The 24755-nt window shown below is 37.3% G+C and overlaps 1 protein-coding gene across 5 annotated transcripts; it reads right to left on the bottom strand.

Moving 5' to 3' along the window:
* Nucleotides 1-371: 371 nt before the first annotated feature.
* Nucleotides 372-17698, bottom strand: PRLR (prolactin receptor). 5 transcript variants are annotated; one of them, XM_026087195.1, is made up of 13 exons: nucleotides 17593-17667; nucleotides 16482-16614; nucleotides 14309-14478; nucleotides 13339-13505; nucleotides 11610-11751; nucleotides 10009-10141; nucleotides 8606-8775; nucleotides 7141-7310; nucleotides 6005-6149; nucleotides 5092-5191; nucleotides 4056-4125; nucleotides 2353-3416; nucleotides 372-654 (listed from the first exon to the last, which is right to left on the bottom strand). In XM_026087195.1, the coding sequence occupies exons 1-12, from the start codon at nucleotides 17660-17662 to the stop codon at nucleotides 2379-2381; spliced, it is 2508 nt and encodes an 835-aa protein (XP_025942980.1). In that variant the 5' UTR covers nucleotides 17663-17667; the 3' UTR covers nucleotides 372-654; nucleotides 2353-2378. The 5 variants fall into 5 exon arrangements, with proteins under 5 accessions (XP_025942980.1, XP_025942982.1, XP_025942979.1 ...); XM_026087197.1 differs by lacking the exon at nucleotides 372-654 and having other exon boundaries at nucleotides 2076-3416; nucleotides 17589-17698; XM_026087194.1 differs by lacking the exon at nucleotides 372-654 and having other exon boundaries at nucleotides 2076-3416.
* Between the last annotated feature and the right edge of the window lie 7057 nt (nucleotides 17699-24755).

The following is a 24755-nucleotide window of genomic DNA, read 5'->3' as shown; positions in this document are numbered from 1 at the left end:
AATCAGACAGTGTATTATCAGCTTGCATACATGCACACAAACAAACGGCTGCCCTGCAAAACATCCCAGTTTTGACCGATAACTTGATAGTTTCTTTGCAGTATTTTAGCATCTCTAGAAAATCTAGAAGATATACTACAAATGCTACAATAAAATTGTCCTGGTACCATTAACTAAGCAAAATGTTAAGCTGCTCTCCAGAGTAGCCAATTCATGTCTTCAGGTATTTAAATTAAGTGGCTGAATTAAGAATCTATGATCCCTCCCTGTACATTCAGCAGAGCATCCAGATTGCTCTGATTGCCCTCTAGAAGTGGGCAACATACTTACTGCCTGTAGAGAGGCCACAGACCCTTAATTTGATTCCTAAAGTGAATGTTACAATATATATTAACACATATGTTTATATACTCACAGATAATTAGTTAAGTTCTAAAGTTCTGCCAGTGAAAGGGCCAAACAGCTAGACTGATCTGTACTTGGCAGTTCCATGGCATGAAGGTATAATGTGAGAAATCTATATGCCAAATTAGATGTGGCCTTCTGGGACTTTCAAAATCTGAAAGTCTGTTTTGACTGGCTCTCCAGCAGGTTACCTGATATTCCAGGAAGGCTGACTCAGTGCATATAATAAAAAGTTGGAGAAATGTGAAGCTGTTTAGGAAAGACAAGAAAGAGAATGGAGCTCATCTATGGTAAATACACTTTCCATCACATGCCCAATACAATTTCGCTTCCCTTATGTTTCCAAATTCCCCTGAAGCCAGTGGTATTGACAAAATGCTTGACCCAGTTTTAATGAATCATCACTTGGTCACTCCTTCCTGGAGTAAATTAAACTTTTCTTTGAAGAAGGAAGGGCTACAGAAAGTTCACAGCCATTGCTAACCATCATTTTGATTCTGCCTTCAGTCACATGTGGTAAGAGGAATCCTTATTGTTCCCAGTGCTGTTCTGGGGGCAGCTGTTCAACCCAAGCACATGGACTCCTTTTTTTCATTCCCGTCACCATTTCAGCAGAGCACTGACTCTGACTTTATGCCTCATATATCAGACTTTTGAGGCTGCATTCTGATATTCATTTTAGTAGTTCAGTTTGAAAAATCTGACTTCAGACTTTCCTTTCAGGCTCAGAGAAAAGCCCAGACATTGTCTTAGGCTGGAGGAGAACACCATTCCATTCAGGAGTGGCATCAGGCTACAAGTTCTGTGGGAAAGATGCTGTGCTCTCAAAACCTGGATTCTGTTATAATTTTGTAATAACAGCTAGTAAAAAACATGTGGAATAAATAATTTACAATTCAAATAGTAATATATCTGCAGAATATTAGAAATATAGATTAAAAATTACTTAATCTTAATTACTATAAAGTTCAATCTTATGTTTCATATAGAAATGGCAGCTTTACCCCTTACTTCTGTTGCAGCAGAAGGAAACAGAAGAGTTGTTAAGTAGCTAAATAACATTGAGAAATTAAAAATGTTTTATTTTGCTTTTTTTGGTAATAGAAAAATAGCCTTTAAAAATACATTGTTAAACACATGGGATTGTACTAAAGTAGAATTGTATATTATATACAGTAAGGCAGTATATCAAATAGTGTCTTGCTATTTTTTCATATTTGGTTTGATTGGAGTAGGATATGAATGGGATGTGAAGTTATCTGTCACACTGAAAGCAAAATATATTTAGAATGATTTATTATTTTACTATAATTAGTTGAATATATTTTGTTTTATATATGATTTTTTCATATATAAGAGGGGGTTTTTTTAGGATTGAGAAAAAATATAAAGAAAACAATCTAGTGTCAGAATGCATTGAGAAAAACACATTGTATATCAGAACATTATTTTGTAGTGATTTATCTGGTTTAGGAACTGCTCTGGTTAGGAACTGACAACCATGGTATACTGACTGACTCTTAACAATTTTCATCTTTGTTGAATCAGAAATATTCCCCTAGGTTTAAACAAATAATAGAAGATCTCAGAAGCTGAATAATTTGTTTACAATGTAGTTTTTCACGGCACATAATATCCATTTCTTCTTTCCCTTTTTCAGAAGCCTATGTTAATGATCTAAGGTTTACTTCCATGATTATCATTATATCAACCCATAGTTTATTTTATTCTCTCTATAATACACATAGGAGGCTAGGTTTTTTAAGGAACTCTTTGCTGTGTGTTTTTCTTTTACTGTACACAACTATTAACAGAATCAATATGTAAATCAAAGACTTGTCAGCTAGGAGAAGGTGTAAGCTACAATTATGATGTAGTAGCATAATCTTAAACCACAGAGCTTAGCTTTATTATATTGATTGTATTTAACTCATTCTGTAGCGTTACCTGATGAAGAATAATCAAACTTTCAGTTATTTAAAGGAGGGCATAAAGGAAGATGGGTCCATGTACTCTGATCCACTAGCCTCTCTTCTGCACTCATTTGGAGCTGTCAGACAGTAGCTCATATTTTTCTCAACTTGACCTTGCTGAAGGTTCTGAGACGTTTCCTTTGCAGGTTCTTGAGACACAGGTGTGTGCTGGACTCTTGAATCTGGCATTAATACTAGAATATTGTGGTCCACAACTGTTGAGACCTTTGTATATTCTTTGCTGTTTCCTGGAACTGTGTATTTTTCAATTTTTCCACTATCTTCTTTATGTTTCAGTAATACTGCTGGCTCCTCATTCTGTCTAACTTTGTGAACTTCTACATAATCCATTAGTTTAGCATTCAAAAAAGATGACTTTTCATTGAGTCTGTTTTGCTTGACCTGTATTGTGCTTTGGTCATTTTTGGAATGCATATTCTCCATCTCTTGTTGCTTTTTCAAGTTTTCTTCACAGAGAGTTTCAGTGGTAGAATATCGTGACTGATGTTTTTCTTCATTTCCCACCAAAACTGGTGCAACATTCACATTTGTGGTACTTAGTGTTATCTTATGTGCATCTACAGTACTGTGATAGGCAAATGTAGAAGGATGAATAATATCCATTTCTGGTAACTGAGCTGCAGGCCACGTGGATGATTTGGTACCTGCAGTGTTAAAAGGGAGCGCTTTCTCTTCTGAAGCCATACCCGGAGTTTCCCAACCCCCTTTTCCTGCATTATTTTCATGAACATCTCTTACATCTTGTGTTGGAAGTTTTGATGGAAGGGTGCGGGACTCCCTGCACTTCTCAGAAAGCAGAGAAGGGCTGTCACAGCTCCCTCTCCCTGAGTCACTGTCTGTTTCCTTGGAAGTCATTTGCGTGTTTTTACTGGGATGACCATTGTTATGACCTCGCATAAGTTGCTGATCCTCTCTGTCCTCCACCTCCAGATATTCTATCAGTAGTTCCTCACAGTCTGATGTTGGAGGGAAACCATGGCAACCAAGAGCACTCAATAATTCTTCAGACTTCCCTGTCTAAGGGCATAATAAATACGACACTGATACTTTGTTCACTGCTAACCTTAAGGTTTACATATGACTAGAACAACTGTGAACAATTTACATAGTTAATATGCAATTACTTAAATTGTTGTATCATTAGACCTAAACTGAATCTCTACTGCTGAGAAAATAGTGGAAGAACTTTACCTCAGTTCTCTAAGTGGGAAGACAAAATCCCAGAATTCATGTTCCTAAATGTAAGGACCTGGGAACTTCAGGGCAGGTTAGGGTCTCATGGGTTTGGCAAGAAGGGAATGGAGGAGAATGATAGCCCAGCCATGTCCTGTCTCCTCAGCATGACGAGATTGTAGAGAGCTTTTCTGTAAGAACTATTGGGAAGATCACATAGGCACTGGCTCTTGTGGTGTCCCAGGGAACAACTGTTGTGCCAAACCCTGTTCTCAAACCCCTGCCTATCACTAGTGCAAGGCACTAGTTTAAAGACTCTGCCTATATGTTCCACAATATCATACTGAAAGTTTTGTTTATTTTTAACATTAATTAAATTAATTAAAGCTATATTGTACTTAATTATGGTAATTGATTTTGCTAGTACAGAATTTGGAAAAGTATGTAATGGTGAATTCTTTTGTTATTATCAGGGGTACTCACCTCCAACAGATGTGTATCTATGCCTTTTATCTTTGGTCCTGGAACTGGTGGTAGGATAAAGGCTATCATTCTAAAAGAAACAGATCAAACACATAATGTAAAAGGACAGGCCCTATCTCTCTGTTTGTTCTCCCATTTTCCCTGAATGTGACTGAATTTTCAACCACTTCTCTGTATCTGATATGTCCCTAGTGGACCTGTTTCCTGTTTACCTTCTCAAGCTGGATAACTTACAGATCCAGGTATAGGTTATAAGTTATCCTTAGATGTATTTAGAAGGAAGAGAACAGCACAAAAGTAATTATTATTAAACTGGAAAAGTAACACTGCTAATATTCTTTTACTGTCCTTTCTCCCTTAACCTCCAATCTTCTGAAACCACTGTAACTTCCTCCCTGGTCAAGACATAGCTGTCTACTGCACAGTGCAGGAGGACTAGCAGACCTCTACAGACATGCTTGACTGTCAGCTGACAGCTGCTAAACTGGATTTACAATGAATGACTTTGGCTGGCTTTTCCTTCAGTGGTTTCTCTCTCTCTCCTCTACTCATCCAGTAATTTTTGCAAAACTTGTGCAAAAGTAATAAGCTTTGAGACATCTTCCTCTTTCAGATTTGACTGAAATTAGTCAATGATTTAATAAATTATTCAGGGAATTGACAGATGGGCAGAAAGACAATCTCATAGTGTAAACCTTGTTTCCCTTAAGAAACCAAGCTAAAAAGCAAAAGTGTTTTCTACAGAAGTAGGGATACTTCAGATGATAATGTTTGCTGAATGCTTACAGGACTAACCAGGATGCTCAGATCTGATAGAGGTGTGTCTTTACCAATTGAAAATTTTTGTTTTTAACCTGGTTTTCCAAAAGAACATGCATATCTCTTTATCAGTTGAGAATTTGAAGTCAAATTCCTCTAATTTATAGTTGGTAAAACAACACAAAAACTATAGGAAATTAAATCAAATGTTACAAGCCTGTTTTAACAAGTTTGCTGAGATTTTCAACTCTATACTGTCATGAAATTGATGACTTACCTGTACCCTTTTAAAACCATTGTCCAGCTCATGATTAAACATATGAGAGATGATAAGACACCCACGATGATCCACACAATCATATCTTTTACTCTAAAGTCTGGGAAACAACCAGAGTTATTTAAGGACACATGCCTAACATTTACACAGTAAGTATGTAAAAAAAGTCTGAAATGGCTTTTATTTTAAAAATGGGTCTAAACTGCCAAATGGGGTATTGAATCTAGCAGCCATTCCTAGCATAGACTGATCTGATAATTAATATGCTTTTTATTAATGGTATTGTGCAGGAAATAAACTATGTCTGGGAAAAATGATATAAAAATGCATGAAGAGGGAAATTTTGTCTTGGTCAGTTACAGCTATTGGGTTCAGATCTACTTATGTCAATGCTATAGTCTTTTCATTATCAAACACGTATCATATAATTAATCAAATGATAGGTAAAATGATCTACGACTAGATGGTTTTAAGGATTTCTGTTGTAACATCATGCTTTTTATATTCAGGTGTTCAGTTTGAATTCATTCCAGATAGATAGACAGTAATCCAGAGCTGTTAGTCTGAAGATAATGATTATTTGCTGTCTATGTAGTACTTTTAATGCAATTGCCAGTATTCTGTTCATTAAAAACTACCATTGTGAGAACAAATGAGGCAATAAAGAGAAAGGATGGGGTTTAAATAGGTAAGGAAATTGATTCACCTTCTTAACTCCTAAAAGTAATGAAGGGGAGAGCTAACTGAGTATGGTGTAAGGAAGCTGAGAATTCAGTTACCTTAGCAATGATGTTCTTACCTGTCTTAGGGAAACTATGGGATGGCAATCTTCATGGCTGCTCTGGACAGCTAACAAAAATATCACATGAACTTCATTGTTACACTGTTATTGAAAGGATGCTTGGCCACTCACCACTGGGGATCTGAATATACTTTTCTGAGCTCCATTCACTCCATGATCCATGGTGGTCTGGTTTGCAGTGAATCTGTACAATGTACTTCTTTCCTGGATTTAAACTAAACATTTTATATTGCGTTTGCTGTCCAACAAAAATAGTCTGAAAATAAATTAAAAATCATAAAATCCATATAAAATTAAGACATTTTGCTATGAAAATCATAGCTAATTTAAAGTCTTGATAACCAAGTTGGGAATATAGGATGGATCTGGATAGCTTCATAAGGATTGTTATATGGCACAGAATAACGGTACATCTATTTTATTTCTATGGTTCAGCATTCTTACATAATGCAGTGGGAATGATATTGAGCCCTGTTATACTCTGCAAATGAAACTAGTATAACAACACATCATGAGCATATGGCAAGTGGGAGGAACTGCAGTAGTGGTGGGAATGCAATAGTGAGAGGAGGAGAAGGAGGCAGGAAACAGACTGGTGAAGAAAATGCAGAGAGCAAACAAGGAATGTGGAAGTTGGTGAAACTGCACAGGGAAGGAAACAGTGGACCTTGCAATGACCAGGGAGCTGGAAATTGCAGTGGTAGCAGGAAGGAAGAAGATACAGAGATGTCTGGGAAGTACTGCAGCAGACAAGAAAGGGATGCTGCCCAATGCCAATAGCTGGAGTCTTTAATTTGCAACCCATTTATCTGAGTTGTACATGCTGGGCATAGACAGGTATTTTTATGTGGCCAGGACAACTGTCACCTAATGGTTCTTTGTACAAATGTAAATCATTTTACATGATGTTATTGAGCTTTCTGTTATCTAAGAAGCGCTTGTGGTTGAGAAACAGATTATCAAAAAAACCCTGACAAAATGAGAATTAACAAATTAAACTATATACCAATGTGATTAATACAGAATTATCACAACTAAAACCAAATATTTTACCACCTTCTATTACACAACAGAATCTGAGATACCACAGTCTTCTCAGTAGAAAGCCATAGATCACAAAAGCAGAGCTTTTGAAAAAGACTGAACTGTTATATGTGCCCACTTCATCACATTCAGGCATGGAACCTAGCTGACAAAATCTAATTGATCAGAAAACATCATCTAGCAAAAATCTGCAGTTTTCTTACCTCCCATTCCTCTCCTTCTTCAGGCTTTAGTCGCAACTCATACTCAAGGGTAAGCCATCCAGATCTGACATCAGCCAGCGGGGGTGGAAACCATGTCAGGACCAGATATGGTTTTCTGTTGGTCGGCTTTTTTAATTCTAGAGTTACATTCACAGGAGGATCTGGCTGTACTGTTAAAATAAGAGAACTGACACTAAGAGTCTGCAAGACTTTTCCTTGCATCTTAGGAAGAGGTATAAAATAGTGCGAGTGGCGAGTTGCCACCTGTCTAGTAACATAGAACTGGTGCTGGGATACAGGAATCAAGAATTTCCTGATAAAGTAGCATGGATGTATGAATTTGAGGTAGCTGAAGAACAGTAAATAAGTTGAGTTCATATTGAGATTTGCATTAAATGTTTATAACCAGAAATTATTTTTCCACCATTATCATTTATTGTTGCTCTTCCCTACAACTATGTTTCAAAGTTAACAGAAACAAAGTTAACATATTTACTGCTGTGTTACGAAGGTTCTGTTATATCATAATGTTATCAAAGTAAGCATATACATTTAGGAATGCTGAAAACAGAGATTTAGTTGATAAAACCTTTTCCCTCATCTTTTATATTCAGAAAACACACCAGCATAATCCCTACATACATAGGGTATATTTAAAAATAAAACACAACAGCAATATTAAAGCTCCATCTTTACTTCAAAAATAAAATAAAATGGAATTCAGCTTTCAGCCACAGTCAGGGTTGCAGCTACCTCAGTTCAGAGTACTAAAGTACCTGGATATAGTGCATGTATTATTTTCCACTGTCTTATGTGAAGTTTCAACAAGTAAGTAATCATGGCATGGAGGTAAAATGTTAAGCCTTTTCTCCAGGAGCACTTCTTCAATTACTAGGCTCTCTGTAGACACACCATTGATAACAAACTGGTTATCAGTAAAAATGTTGCTATCCCTTAGAAAAAAACTAAATACTTGCCCAGTCACTCTGTGGAAAAAGTCTGAGAAAAGAGATTATCAATATACTGTGCTAGAAAGAGCACTGATTTAGCGTCTCTTCGGTCTGAGGGAAAAGCAAATTTCAGAGAAGTATTTTTAGGTAATCAAATTTAAGTAATTTAAGTCTTATTAGTTAAAAGATCAATTTGATTTCAGTTGCTGGTACACTGGAAAGGGATTTTAGGTGGATGATATTTCTTGACTGAAAGAAATACGCAAAACTATTACGTGGTTATCTGAATGAATTTTTTAAGCTTTTAGCATTTTTAGGCTTCCTTTGAAAATAAAATGCTAAAAGGATAAATATTGATTTATCATTACAGCAGATGAGATCTTATTTGTTCTTATATGTTTTTAACTTGGATATAATATTGTATATGAGAAGAGCTGGATTTAAAATTCTAGGTGTCAAAACTCATAATTTTGAATGAGTTAGGTTCCACTTAAAAACCTTTATTCATCTCTTACCTATGTAAGTCACATCCACGTAGTGAGGATCAGAGCTGTTACTTCCCATTTTGTTAGTTGCCCTTACAGTCATATTGTATATAGTCCAGAAAGAGGTGTGTTTTTTATCAAAGTAGCAGGAATTGGGGCCTCCAGTTCTGTAATCTGGACATTCATAAATTTGTTCTTCTCTGAAATGAAAGAATCACAGAGATGAGGATACATACAGAGTACAACACCTGACTTTGATTACTAGTAGTTCAGTATTATTTAGGGCTGGATCAGATTCTTTGCACTGGGCAATATGAAGAACATTAGAAAACTGCTTTCAGACTAAAGAGTCACTGGGCAATTCCAGAGACTGTAGTAAGCATCATCCCCCCCAGGATAAAAACTACCAAGTCTGGAGTGTTTTAGCTGCTGTAGATGCAGCAGCAGGCTAGCGAACTGTAACTCTCACTTTCCCAAATGCCATTCTCCACTGCATAGTCCTTACATGGTCCAAAGAGCAAGTAGAAAGTGATCGCCAAAGTCTTCTAACTCATCTATTAAAAACTGAGTATTTCCAGTGTTCATTTCAAGCTTATGTTAATTCTGCCCACATCATAGACTTGCAGTCTATTTTGTTTTTTCATCACCTTTTCCTCCAAAAAAAAATCTATTTTCTGTCTAATTTGCACCTGTTGAGCCTGTTATACGTGTTTCCAGGTTTCTCTGAGAAGCAGAATAACAGAACAGAAAGGTATGGATGTGGGCCTCATGCTCTGCCCTGTCTGGCTGCGCCAGTGTCTATCTTTTTCCACGGACTAGGGTCCATCTTTTTCTACAGTTCAGCATCCAGTTAGGTCAGTCCAAGGCAGAGCAGTGCTGGGATGAACCAAAACTAGTTCACTTCACAGTATCTCCCAAAATATTGACTTCTGCTTAAAAATGAATATTAGGCACTTGACTTAAGTTCGAGGCACTAGATTGCCACAGAAGCAGTGAAGCATTCATGGCCTATGAATACCTGTGCAAAAAAGCATTATCAGAAGATGAAAATTTTAATATCTGGTCCTTTTGAAAAGCCTTGTGTCTTGGGCTGTGTAGTCAAGGAGCTACAGGACTGTATACTTGTATCACAAACAGTATGACACGGTTAATGCTTCATGACAACTTTCAAGGAAGTCTATCCACACCAGAAGAATTAATGGCAGTTTGAAAAACCTGACATTAAAAAGAGATCCCATTTCAACCTTAAATATGTTGTTGCTATTCCAGCAAATGTCACTTGCACAAAAGCCTGAAGCTATTTTCTCTTCTCTGATAATTGTCTATGATGAATGAGCAAGTGGAAAAAGGCATCTCTTAAATGCAAAACCAATTAGGCTTGATTTTCCAGGTCCTTCTGATAAAACACTGAATAATTATACACATCTTATTACCCTTCTTTGCTGTAGAGCAAAGTATAGTTAGTAGGATGTCCTCCATCTGAACCAGGTTTCCACCAACAAGTAAATGTTTCCTTTTCTGGAGAACGACATTTTATTATTGTAGGCTTTTCAGGAGGTGACTGTCCTGCAAGAAATACAGAAATGAAATAATTAGTAAGTTTAGACCCTGAATTTATAAAACACTGTCAAGTAGAGCACAGAAAAAAAAAGATTTTGCTTCAGTATTAGCATAGGAAGGCAAGGATGGTTCAGTGTTTAGGGCAGCAGCCTCCTACTTTGACCTGGATTCAAAATCCTTTTCCACTGCAAGTCTGCCAAGGGACTATGTTCCAGTTTCCCATCTGTGGCTCTTTGCCTCACAAAGCTGATATGGGATGCTCATACACTGTCACAGTAGGTTCCATAAAATGATTTAAAATATACTCTGCTATTCAATCTATCTTCTACATAAACCATTTTTCTTTTAAAAAATATGTTTCAAGATGCTTCTCATTATTTCAAAAGTATGCTGTTGCTTGTTTTGACTTTGAAGGAAAAAAATGAAGACAAAATTAAGGGTTTCCCATGTGTTTATGTCCTTGCCAGTAATCTCTTTGGCGGTACCTGATGATGCTAAGCTGACTCCTAAGATATAAAAATGAAATTCTCATATTTCCTTTCAGTGACATTATGCTCAGTACCTAGGCTACTTGCCTGATTGCTGCCAAGCAATTTCTTATTACCAATTTGGATTCCTGATGATATTACAGACTCAAGCAAAACATTTAGAATATGGTAGAGGGAAGAAAGCACTTAAGTTTTGACTAGGATGATGCTGGTCAAAACTCTGATGTGATCGAAACTGTTGCAGATGCGTATTTGTGGCAAAATATGGTCTTATTACATTAATAATATATATTTTCCACTATTTAGAATAGTGCCATTGATTTTTCCAAACTTCTAATTGCCTAAGGCAGATCTGAAAATGGGACATTTAAATATTTCTCTATTAACAATATTTCAGCAATCTTCATGTCAAATAATAAATAATACAGTTAATGACGGAAGAAGGAGAAGATTTGAGACAACCTGACTACAGTGTCTGATAAAAAGACACAAGGTCATCCCTATTTAATGTGTCCACTCAAAACCAAGAGAACACAGATAATTATTCCCATGTGATAGTGGCTGCAGTGATATGCCCTAACAGACATGGTGGTCACTTCAGTTCAGTTACCAATGAACAAATGAATGACTTATACAAGTGCCATTACCTGATACCTTCTTACAGATGAAATCAGCAAGATGTTTAAACGGACAGACAGGACCAAAAAGCTATGCAGACACGTCTGCATCAGAAGTGACTTCCTAGTAAATCCCAGCCTGTTCGTTATAGCCAATTTCAGCAAAGAGGCCAAGGACTGAGTGGATCAACAAGATTAAATATGCAATTACACTCCAAAAATGGTAAATTGCACTGAAGCTGTTTCTCCAGCACTATGCCATATCTGGGTGAGGAATCTGGTTTTAAGGGCTGCCATTTAGGCACCTTTCACAAAACTGAGCTAGTTAGACTTTATACAAAATTAACAGAACAATAATCATTCACTCACCACTGGGGATCTGAATTTGTCTTTCTGGGCTCCATTCACTCCATTCTCCACAGTCTAGCATGCAACGGACCTGAACAACATACTTCAACCCAGCATTTAACCTCATCACCTTGTACTGTGTCTGCACTCCAACAGATATTGTCTGGAAAAGAAAACAGACTGTAGAAATAATAAAGAATTGGGGCATAATAATGAATAAATCATAGAGGCATGTCATATCCATATCAAAGGGTCTTTGACTTCTGAAGTGTTTTGGTCGGAGATTTTATAAAGTGTTAATTACAAAGAAGTAAAGGTAGTGACTGACTTAATGGAAATACTCACTTTAGTGACCCTGAGATTCTGCTACTTTATAATGTGTAATTTATTTTAGACTTCCCATAAATTAGTATTCCATCAAGTCCATGATGCAAGGAACAACTCACAGATAATCCCTCTGTGTGATGCTTCCCAGTGGCTGGTTTTAGGGCTTACTATTAAGTTTCGTACATAGGCCCCTTGAATTACTCTTCAGAAGTCTAAAGACACATAGCTTTCTCCATTGATTAGGCACCAGCAATTTAGGTAGCATTGAGGCCATGTGAATATGGCCTTAAGAATTATATTTTATTCTGGTATCTCAGCTGTGAGAGTGCTGTGGTCCGCTTCTGGCAAAATGGCAATAGCTGGGAACATGAATGTAGAGAGTGTTGTGATAGGGGGGTTCTGACAGGGGGAGTTGCCCCAACTGATCTTATAAGAGAGGATGATGAGTATCAGCCCAGTTAAACAAAATAAAACAAAATAGGGAATTACTGAGAAACTTTTGAAAGGAAAAGAGTCAGCCTGAAAAGCACTATTAAAGAAGCATGACAATTTGTAAAAGTGGGTGGAAACCATGGAATGGGAACAAGAAGTAGCTGAAAGCTGGTTTGACGCTACCAGAAGTTGCTCTGTTAGCACCATGACTTCCACCCATGCCAGACAGAGCAGCCTTCCTGTCTGACGCTGGGCGTAACTGTGCTCCACACACCTTGGGTGTGCATATGTGCCCTTGTGGGGTGCTTTCTCACTGGTGTGTGGTTTAGCAAATTGTAGGGAATGGCATGGGTTCACATTAAGTTAAAGTAGCCATGTGTCCTGCAGAGGAGGGGAACAAGCAGGGGAACTTGCACTCCCAGAACAGGGGTGTATGCTTGTTTATGTGCTTACATCTTCTTGGGATCAGTTATAGAAAAGTGTTTAGACTTCTGTAGGTGTCTATTAATGCTTTGTAAGTGTCAAGTATCGTGACTAATCTCTTGTATTGTTGATACTGATCCTGACTGTATAGTTCATTGATTGTTCATTAATTACATAGAGCAATCTATGGTTTATTAGTTACATGCTATTAATGAATCAGTAAACTGCTTTGACCCTGATTTGGTTTAAACTATGTGAACTGAGCAATTTTTCACTGTGACACTCAGCAAGAGACACATTAATGATAACAATTACAATTAAAACTCTATCAGCAGGCTAAACAGTTTTTCTTTTAGCATATGACATTCTTATGACAGTTATGCAAACACCTAGAATTTCACTGTCACTATAAACCACTAAAGTACTCTTCTTTCCTTAAAGAGATTTGGATACATTAATTTTGCTATCCTCTTAGAAACTATAATATGTATAATACCAATAAATTAAATTCAGACAAGAGAACTAACTTAAAAGACAACTTACGCAAGAAATATTTTTGTTTCCTTACCTCCCATTCTTCCTCTTCCTCAGGTTTTAATCGTAACTCATAGTGATATACATGCCAATTAGAGCTGACATCAGCTAATGGAGGTGGAGACCATTTTGCCCAAAGGTATGTTACACCAGCAGCTGTTTTTGTTTCTAGAGAGAGGTCCACAGGAGAATCTGGCTGAACTGTATAAAAGAAATTAGTATTTTAATTTTCTTTCAGAAAAGGTACCTCCTTTATGGCTTTGTATTTAATCACATTAATTTCAGATCATTCTGCATTCCTGTAAGGGAACGATACAATAGGCTTCTTTTCCTTTCTCTTTAATAGTGTTTAACTGGTACTGATTTACCAGACTATCAGAAGATTTTAGACTACTCTGAACTTGTCAGGCTAAGGAATACAAGTCATACTTTCATTAGGCCACTCTTAGAAAATAAAAATGTCAGGTATTTCTTAGCTAAAAAGAATGACTACCTTTATCATTATAATACATCGAATATGTATATGCAGAAAGCAGAATGGAGTTAGGAATAAGAAATATTATGAAAATAATGCACAGCACTTTGGCAGTTATTTTAATCCTCCAAAGATTGCAATGACAGCAGCCAGAAAGATGTTCACATTTGGAAAATTTGGTCTGGGACATACAGGTAACTTAACCTAATTTGAAAGTTTTATAATCTGTACTGCTAGGAACCTACAAAACTGTCATCAAGTCTAATGGAAAAACTGGAGATAACTAATAATTGGAGCCAATTTTTCAGCCAAAATTTAAATGACAATAAAATGTATAACTGATTAATTTAAAATACAGTTTTCACATAAATTACAGATATGTATTTTAGATCATCTGTAGATAAACACTCCTCCATAACAAGTTTCACATAATAAGGAAAGAAATCTTTCAACACTAGTCGTTCTGGGATTAAAAAACAGATATATCCCCAACTAGTTTTTTTTTTCCATTTCATTCTTCCCTTTTTACCTATGCAAGTCACATCCACATACTGAGGATCTGAGCTGTTACTTCCAATTTCATTTGTTGCCATTACAGTGATATTATATGTTGTCCGGTAGTTGGTGTGTTTTTTATCAAAGTAGCAAGAATTGGGACCTGATGTTCTGTAGTCTGGACATTCATAGATTTTTTCTTCACTGAAATAAAATAATTTTATAAGTTAAAAGTTCAGGAAATGAAGCAAAGCAGATAATTTTTTAGTAATGGCCTAGGTTCAGCAAAGTACTTTAAAATGTTTAACTTTAAACATGTACGTAATCCCATCTCTGGGAAACATTTCAGTGAGTATCAAATGGTATTAGCCTAAATGCTTTATTGAATCATAAGCTATTTCTCAGTAGCAATTGTTCAGGTCAAAAGCTGTTCATTGCTTTTCTATACATAGGAATATGTTAACAAAAGAATGGAAAGAGAAACTTCCAGAGACAGTACAAGGCAATTTTAAAAAATGTTTAAAAGCAAGTTAAAAGGCAAATTAAGCACATTCACTTTGGCTAAAGAAGGAAGGTTGCTAAATACCTTCTTTACATACCTTCTTTACAGTGGAAAGTAACTTGATGGCCCTATGGCAGAGGAACGTTTTTTCAGCGAGATGTTGATTTACCTTCTTTTTCATATGATCATCATCACAACTGTCTCATTAATTTTTTTTTTTTAATAATTCATGGTCTCTTACCTCTTACCTTTACATGAGTCTGGGACTTTTTTAGGAGAGGGATTGTTTTGTACTCAATCGAAGCTGAACTGAGTGATATACTCAGAGCCTATCATAGGTGTGAAGAACTGCATAAACCCAAAGCACCAGCTGAGATGGTTCAGGGACATTTGTCCATTTTTATGCTCTGTGCACCACTAATAACAATGTCTCTTAGTTACCCTTCTTATCTCATTTCTGTTGGATACAATCCTAATCTGTAGATCTTGTATTTGATGCTCCTTTTGGGCCTTACTCCCATCTTCGCTTTGTGAACGAGGACAAAACTGTCTGGAAACTATGGCCCAGATCTGTGTAGCCTGGCAATGTCTGCTGTTCAGCAGATTTAATAAAAAGTGATAAGCATCTATTCAGAGAGCAGGACTGTTCTGGGCTGTGAAAGGTATGACTTAAAATGCTTATAAAAAGTTTTATTCTGACTGAGATTGAAACATTTGAATTTTCATAAAGTAAAAGCTCCACAGACGTGCCCACTATGGATAAAGGAAGCATGATCTATTTCAGACCACTGTTGACTGTGGTAACTTCATTAAAAGCTGCATCTTTCCTGATCAATTAATACTGAATAATTCAAAGTTTATTTAATTAAAGCAGGGAAGTCTGAGGCTTTACCATATCTATCCTGAACTTCACCAGATTTACTCAAAGAAATGGAATCTCTGAGCTCCCCTGCTTACTTGGACCTGTTCTGAGACCTCTTTTTTTCAGGAAGAAAAAGGCAGTTATGCAAAGAAACACAGGTTAAGCAAAGTAGCTCAACACATACAGCTTTTATCTGTAAACAGTATGAGGGTGTCACAGATTTGTGGAAAACAGTAAGTCTGAGACGCAGTACTCGCATCTGATATTACTCCGTTTTGTGCACCACTAGGTTGGCTACAAATCTAGGAGGGGAAGCAAAGATTTTTCTGCCTCTGGTTTCTCCAGCCACGGGCTTGCTGTGCGTGGCAGTGGAAAAGCTCCCCGGCAGGGCGGTGGCACAGGCCCTGGCTGCAAGGCCCTGCCCTGGGGCCATGGGGAGCTCCCGGGGCGCCCATCTCCTGTCCCGTAGGGAGCAGCTGGCCCTTGCTGCGCCCTGATCTCCCCGGGCCACTAGATAAAAACTGCGTGCCTCATAAGGTGGAGAAATTGCATCTTTCCCAGTATGTGTTTAGACCAGGGAAATTTTACCTCAGACAAGTTTCATTATGAACAATCTGTTTGAAAGTTTGGTACTTGTAGTAGTCACATTTCTTTCACCAAGGGAAAGCCATTCATGTCATATAGCCCTTTTTGGTTACCTGAGGTTTAACATGGGCATCATGGTTTAACATGGCATCATGAGATATAATATCCATAAAAATAGATTTCATACATTAATGTGATCATTCCCTCATTCTGTCATAATCATCACTTGATAACTTACAGAATAATTATTCTTTTTACCTGTCCTTGCTGTAGAACAGGGTGTAATTGGTAGGAAGTCCTCCATCTGAACCAGGCTCCCACCAGCAAGAAAAGGTTTCCTTTTCTAGAGAACGACATCTTATTATCTTAGGTTTTCCAGGAAATGATTGACCTAGGGAAGTACAGAAATCCACCTAGTTATATCAGAGTTGGACAATGGTTTTTTTTTTTTTCCTAAATGGTGAATTTGACAAGAAATGTATTTTTGAGGAAAATAAAATTATTTGAAACTATGGACTGAATTTGGTAAATAAATCTGCCTGGAGAATGGTCAAAAATTTCAGAGAAGTAAATATATTTTATTTCAAGCTTATAAATGACTAGTAATATTTTTTATTTTTCAAATGAACTTTCAACTCAGTAGTAAATTCAGTAATCTCTAAATTAAATTTAAAATCTTGTAAGTAAATATATGGCTGTTTGTTTTTTCCTAAAATATTCAAAATATTTAACTTCTGGTCATCTTAGAGCTAAATTTCACCTTCAGTTTTTCAACAGAACCAAAATTCCATTATTTGCACAACTCTAAAAATATCTCATATTTGGGGTAAATTACAGGTAATAAAAATTAGAAGAAGAAAGATTCAATGGGCTGGATGGAATATTTTGGTATTGGCAACCTGAATGTATTCATTAATTATTTGAATATTGCCTAATAATCCCAATATATTTAAGAATATTTCCTGTTAAGACCACTTGTCATCAACTGCTTAGAACACAGACCATAAATTACCTACATTTTGACATGAAAGGCATATGGCTTTTCAACCTAAGCTTAACTTTACTTCAGTAAAGTTCCATAACGTATCTCTAATAGTGTTACTATACATATGATGCTAATTCCCAAGAAGGTGACAGGGACGGAGTGAGTGCCTTTCATCAGCACCACATTAGCATTAAATTAATACTATAAAAAGAAAAGAGGATTCAAACCATTTTCAAAATCTTCATACAGAAATTTATAAAAAAAAAAAGTAATTAAAATTTGTACAGGCTCCAGCGATGTTCAGGACAGATTGGGTAAAGCCTCAGACTTTCCTAAAGAAAATGTTTTAAGGAAAACAAACATTTTGTGAAGTGTTTTACTTACCAGACAGACACACTGTAGTCAGAGAAAGTAACAAAGTAATTTGAACTGATGATATCAATTTCTGCTTCATGTTGACCGCTTCTCCCCAGGGTGGAATATCAGATCAATGGCTCACTGAAAAATATGCCATCATGAAATAGTTAATTACAATGCTTAACATATAGTACACATCATTGGCTTGATCAAAGTCCTTTTTGAATTGCAGCTAATTGAGTCTTGTTCTTTCTCAAAAAGGTGTGGCAGAAGTTATATTCCCGCTTCAGAAGTAGCAAAGCTTAATCAGAGAGTAGTAAGTAGGTCTTCCTGAAGGTCTTTTAACCATCTGTTAGCCTTGCTGGGATTAGAATTTTCACAGCATTAACAAATCTCGCATATTTATTTGGCATCTTGGGATACTGCGTGCTTTTCTTAAAGCTCTAACTTCTAGACTTGTGAACTTACCGGAGAAATCAGCCTTTTAACAACAAAAAATACATATTTAGCCCTGTTGATACGAAGAGCTCAATGTATTTGAACTCTAAAGCTTCTGAAAACAGAAGGCAAATAGAAATCCACAATTTATTTAAATATTTATAATTTCTGAGCCAATCTCATGACTTCTAAATACTCAGGACTGGCAAAGGTGAACTCAGGATCACCTCAGCTGAAGAGTGCTACTCCTCCTGTGTGTTCAAATCATCGTTTTTATTTTTGCAGTAAAGTGGATATGGGAAGATCAGAAAAAAAGAAACCAGGGAAAATATAGCATAGCTTCACAGATAACTTCTCAGGCGAAAATGCCAGAGGGGATGCAATTATCCCCCTTTCTTCCAACGACAGAGGTCAGAGGCAGCGTTGCAGAACTTGGCCAAACTGCAGTGGTGCAGAGCAGGAGGCCACCAGCCCTGCAGACCGGTTCCTGCAGTGGGCAGGTCTGACACCACTAGATGTCCTCAGAATTCAGGCTACGGCTCAGGGAGATCAGTATTCCCTGCTGCTGTTAAATCTGCCTGCTTAGCCTGAAGAAAAGAAGGACTTAAAGCAAACCTCCTGCTCGTCCCACCAATATGTTTCCTGGTTGGAGATGGTGACTGGAGTCGATTGTCAGATTCCCAATAGCCAGTATCACTCTTCGAAACTAAAGAATAGCAATTTACTATCTAAAAATGAAACCCCTTACCTCAGCTTCCCACTCCCACCAAGCACATGTGACAGGTATTTGTATGCTTGAAACCCATTCAGTGTAGCACAGTGTGGGAAAAAGCTGTCTCTTTGCTGAGGAAAATTCTTTGTGGTTTATCAGATGACTCTATTTTCATTATGCAATTCATTTTCTATACCAAGAAAGTCTATAACCCATCGGCACATAAATGTTCTCCAAGAGCAAAGGCAAAAGAAATATCAGTTAATTTAACTGATTCTAGAATGTTTCTACTAGCAACAAATACTATGCACAATGTATTGAAGAACATTTGGCTACATTTTCATATACTACTTCTGAACATTCAGACATGTTTCATGCATACAACTGAGCTACACGCTGCAGAATTGCATTTGTGTTAGTTTTAAACTCACATACAGCTATCTGCATACAGTCAGTGCAGAGCAGGCCATTTAAATATAAACTCCATTTTGTGTAAGCACATGCCGATTTTATGACTGTAAACAGACTGCAGGCACAAGTGTTAGTGTTTAACTTCTGAAACGAGCTGAAAACTTGGTGTTATATAATGCGGAACACACAGACCATTGAGTTCCTGCAAGAAAAAGGTACATTTTTCAGGTGAAAAAATGAGCTACAAACAATAACCGTTTCATGTATATATGATAGTACTTTTTATTATTTTATTTCCCCCAATAGTTGAAACATTGCAAAATTAATACAGCACTTTCAAACTGACGCTCATACTGTGCTTCCCTTATAAAGAACTGGTACCATAATTTTTCGTTTGTTTTACGGATGTATTGAGAGGCATTATCATGAAAGAGCAGAATTAGAGTACTCTATAAGGAAAACAGAAAAATGTTGGGACTCGAGAACTGAAGAACTAAATTAATAGGATGTAATTAATGCATTTAAAAACAGATATTTCTTCTTGGGAGCATTTTTTGTTTAAAAATGAGATGAACATGAACCACCTCTGTAATGCGGTTGCAAAAAAAGCAAATGCAATTCTAAAACAGAAGGGATACAGCAGAGGAATATGGACTTACTAGTGCTACAGACTAACATTTGGAACATGCAAAACTCTAAGTACAATTCTGGTTACCTGTCTTCAGGAAAAATCAATTCAGGATAACCTATTTAGAGCAGAGTTAGAAAACAACTACTAAAATGAGGAGGGAATAGAGAGGAAAAGAGATCTCATGCTAGAGACTAAAAGAATTGTCTTTTTACTCCGGGCAAGGATGTGATTGTGTTCTATAAACATAGCAGGGGATTAGCATCAAAAGAAGGAAAATAAATACGTGTAACCTCTAGCAAATGTTGGGACAAGAATAAATGGCCATAATTATCCCTAAAAATTAGAAAAATACTGTAATCATCACAGCAGTGAGGATCTGGAAGAGTTTTCTAAAAGCAATCTAGTTTTCCCATGGAATTTGATCTATTATAACAGATACAACATGGTTGTTTCTAATATCTGGGGACTGGACTTGGTGACCCAGTATAAGCCTTCCAGGCCAATGTTCCTGTTCGAATTAAATACCTTGAATTACTAACAGTTAGAAAATAGAGCACAAGTATGAGATGGTCAGATGTCCTATTTTATTTTCATGACTTAATGCTTTCAAAATATTTTCTATTAAAGAATTACCAGAGCCTCTGTTCATTTTAAGATCATAAGTATGTGTTTAAAAGCATCTTAGAAAAGCTTTATTCTGATACTTGTGTATTACTTTCCGAAGAAATGTCAGCAGCAGCAGAGCAGTGGTCAGAAGGCTTCAGGCATATTAACCATATTCCATTCATTCCAGTGCCTGCATTTCTATGGTTGCCTGGTATTTGCTATTTGTGGTTCAAATATTATTTGTAAGGCTTCTGGAGAGATCTCTTGTTTTTTGAAAATACTTACTTTAATTGAAAAATTAATGCCCAGTTTGACATAACTGTATCAAAAGTGTACCTCTCCTATCTTCAACTTAAGAATCCTTTCATAAAAGGACAACTAGCATTATTGAAGATGCTAAGAGTGAGGGAATGCCTCACTTTTAGGACTGAATACATTCTTTTATAAGGGATACAGTGAACATTGGTTTGCCAGAATGTCATGCAAAACCAAGGGCTGAGTAACTGATAATTAGAGATTATATGCCTTCTTTTTGAAGTTTTTGATTTAATTCCAACAAGGTTATGATATTCTGACATTACAGTTGAATACAGTTGAATTTCTCCCTTTAACACAGTCATTATGTAGTATTTTATAGCTGCATTCCACCCCAGAAAACAGTGCATCTTGATGGAGACTGAAATTATTACTGTGGTTTTAGAGTGCACTGAAGAGAGCAGTGCTATATTCCTACAAAATAACCCTGCTCTGTAATTAATCATATGAAACTGTGGAGTTGAAAACTGCGCTTACAATGCTACTAGATGAAGATGAAAGTTAATACTAATACTGAAATCAGGTGCTATGGAGCAGGGTTGAGAGAAAAGTGTCCTTTTCCTACTTCAGTTCTAGTCCTTACATTCTTTTCTATCTCTTTCTTGGCTATGCTTATGGACATATTTCTTGAGACTGACAGAGAGGTCTTTACTCAGTTGTGCACAGATGGAAAAACTTTCTGTTTGCAAAGTTTCCAGGCTTGCGGGAAGGGGCAACAACTGTATGCTAGAGCATCCACTGTCAGTGACATTCTGTTCATTACTCAGTGCTTTGCTTGTGTTGCCAAAGACACCTAAAGCCGAACGTATTCTACCAACCTGTACTGAGCAAGACTTGCATCCCTACTAGTTATGATAAACAATGTTCAGCTCTCAGGCCTGTGGTAAGGCAATCTAGGGAGTCTCAAAAGAACGTGGTTCCTTATTATTTGACTGGCTGACACAGTGGCCTTTGAACTACAGGTGTATGAAACCAAGTACAAATAAAGAATAGAATAAAGCAAGAACGTGACAGTCTGCAATTCCATCTAGAATCCCACTGGTCACACATTCTACTATGCTGTGAGTTTTGCGCGAGTCTGCCTTCCCACACTGAGTTCTCTATGCCAGCACTGATGACATATGTCCATAACAAGACAACATGGGCATCACAATCACTAGATGTGTTTCCGAATGGTGGCTGGGATTATACTGAAAATTAAAGCTGTGGATGTGCAGTAGGTGTGCAGAGCTCTGCTCTCTCTCTTTTTGAATGAGACCTAATCAGAAGTCTCCAAATTCTGCATCCCTCAGGCATCCAGCACAGACTTTACAGAGGTGTATAGCTATAGAGAAGAGTGGAAGTTCAGACATGCCTCTGATCTGAATTTCTTGTGACTAATTTCAGGTGACCACTTTTAGTATACAGGTTTTGTTGACTGCTTTCTGGGGATAGTTAGTTCTTTCTGTGGGCTCTGTAAGGGACCCTAGACACCCAGTTCAATATCTTGAGTTATCTTTCTGGGAACAAGCACTTCATATTCATGTATTACATAAGCTGGAATCACCTACAAGGTCTTTTCAGATTTCGTCTAAAAAGCCTGTATCAGGGTTTCTAAACTATTTTTCCCTGAATTTCTCTCTTAAACAAACCTTCTCCGAAGGACCCTTCACAGTCCTTCCTTCGAATAGCAGTCAATATGTGATGATGAACAGAACTCCTCTCCCCCATGGAGATGCGCTCCTCAGTCTGGAAGACTTAAATCATTTTTGAAAAAGAAAAATCATGAAAGCCCAGCTTTGTGAAAATATTTAGATGCTCAATTCCCCATCAAAGTATTTATGCACCTAATTCCTATTGATTTTACCGAAGTGAGCCTGAAGCCCTTTTTAAAGTTCTCAAAATCTAAACCAACAAGACAGGCCAAGGCAATAGAAAGAAAGCACCATTATTCCTACTTTACAGATAGGGAACCAAGACAGAGAGAGAGATCAGGTTCTTCGCCCAAACTCATACTAGAAATGTACCAAAAGCTAGGAACTCATCCTTTCTTACTGATTTTTTACTGAACACCACCACCCCTGCCTTTCTTTTCCCAATAAAGAATGATTTAGCTAACAATGACAATCTTACTCTTCCAGTTTCATGGCTGCTGAAGATTCTGTTTTCTTCCCTGGTGGTCTGTATGTGTAGCCATAATTTCAGGATTTTTATTCTTAGAGCAGTCTTTTACAGACAAGAAAAGCATCAGCTGTAAAGGGTAAAGTTTTAGAGTTTGAAAGTGAGAATTTAAATTAGAACTTAAAATTTGCTCTTGAAATACTAGGCAAGTTCAGCTCTACCAACTACCAAGCCCAACCCCATAATCTTACTATGATAGTATTAAATATTATTTATAGATAGCATATTCATGAAATATAAGGTCCAGTTTCCTACCTAAATGTTTCATGTGTGTAAGATTTTTGTTCCGCTCTCTCATGAATGTCCAATCAGTTGATAATCTGCAAGAAAAAAAAAAGAGTAATTCCAGTATCAGTATACTTACTTCAAGTATCATTACTTTATTCCTAAAACATAAAGAGCAAAAAATCCCTCCTGGTAGTAGCTGATTCAAATATTGACAATTTAATTCAATAAGTTTAAACATCCAGAGAAATAATGACTAAGGTAAAATACTGTGTTACTGTTCGCTTTTTTCTATTATCTGTATCAATAAAAGCACAAAAAATAGCAATTTAGCATGCAGTTTAAATTTACTAGCAGACTGTGCTAGGCTATGTGTTTATAAGCTAATAGACCATATACACACAGGCTGGGACAGGATCAGATGAACTGCGATGGGAAGGAGAGAGGAACCCTAGCAACTTAATCAGTGCAAACGGGGCACACGGAATCAGCCAGCCAGAGGCTGCCAAGGGAGAACAATTAGACCATTGACCCCAGTGTGGAATCCACCAGGCTGAGCCAACCAAATAAATTCCCTTCCCAGTACACCTGGCAGCCTGAAGGAGGTCATCGCTTAAAGAGGTATAGCACATATTATGGGATGCAGGGGAGAGAGAATTTGGGGAATGTGGGAGACTTATCACGGCATTTTTAGGGGAAGGGCCAAAGGTGGGGAAAGGGAGGGATCAAAGCGGATTGGGGAAGAACAAGTATGAGAATATAAGGAGAAAAGGGGATAAAAGGAGTCAGCCAAGTGTAAACAGGTAGCTGGTCAGTACGCTTGTCTGCCTGGACTGTGTGCTTGATCACCACAGTCTACTTTGTATTCTCTTTAAGTCCGATTTCTAACCACCGTCTGTGGGGGTGAGCTCTCTGTTCTGAGCGGGTTCATTCGCACGCTAGTGAACTTCCAGCTGGACTAGTCAGTCAGCAGGAGAAGAGGACTGAGTACCAGCTGCTGGAGTGGGACTGCAAACGCTGGGGCTCCTGTGTCGAGGTGCCAGCAACTGCGGAGACCAGGAGATCTGGGGTCAGCTACTGGGTGGACTGAGTATCCAAGACCAGCTATTGGAGTGATCCATACTTTGCGTAAATATGCAGGTATATGTATATATACCACTAGCAGATTTCTGTCTGTGGTGATCTGTGTGGCTCTGTGTGTGTGTGTGTGTGTGTGTGCGCACATGTGCATGTGCCCGCCTACCCTCCTCAGGAAAGCTTCTCAGCTTCGCTACTGGGTGAACCTGGGGACATGAACCCACAGCAGCCTCACATCTACTGGGTTACTGGATTTGGGTACCTGTGCTAGACTGAAATGAAATGTTTTACCAAAAAAGCTATTGTGTTAAAGTGACTCTTCTTTGTCAGCCCATCTGGCTAAACTATGCTGTGAAGAAATAATTTAGATGAGCAACGGGCAATTTATCTGCCAGTGCAAGAAAAAATATTTATATATGAAATTACTAACTTCATCATCCTCTTTCTTATGAAATCTTCTTTCTTTAAATAATTTGAATCAAAGCAGAAGATATTTACAACTAACACCAAGAACAGTCTGGATAGACTGGAGACCAGATGGGAAGCAGTACTGCTCAGTTGCCAGGGTATTACATTGTTTTGTTTTTTTCCATTTTTTTTTATTTCAATAAAGTC

The sequence above is a fragment of the Apteryx rowi genome, unplaced genomic scaffold, assembly GCF_003343035.1.
Source record: "Apteryx rowi isolate R43461 unplaced genomic scaffold, aptRow1 scaffold_71, whole genome shotgun sequence".
In the NCBI taxonomy this organism is placed as follows: domain Eukaryota; kingdom Metazoa; phylum Chordata; class Aves; order Apterygiformes; family Apterygidae; genus Apteryx; species Apteryx rowi.
The sequence above is the reverse complement of the archived record's forward strand: the minus strand, read 5'-3'. Positions and strand labels throughout refer to the sequence as shown.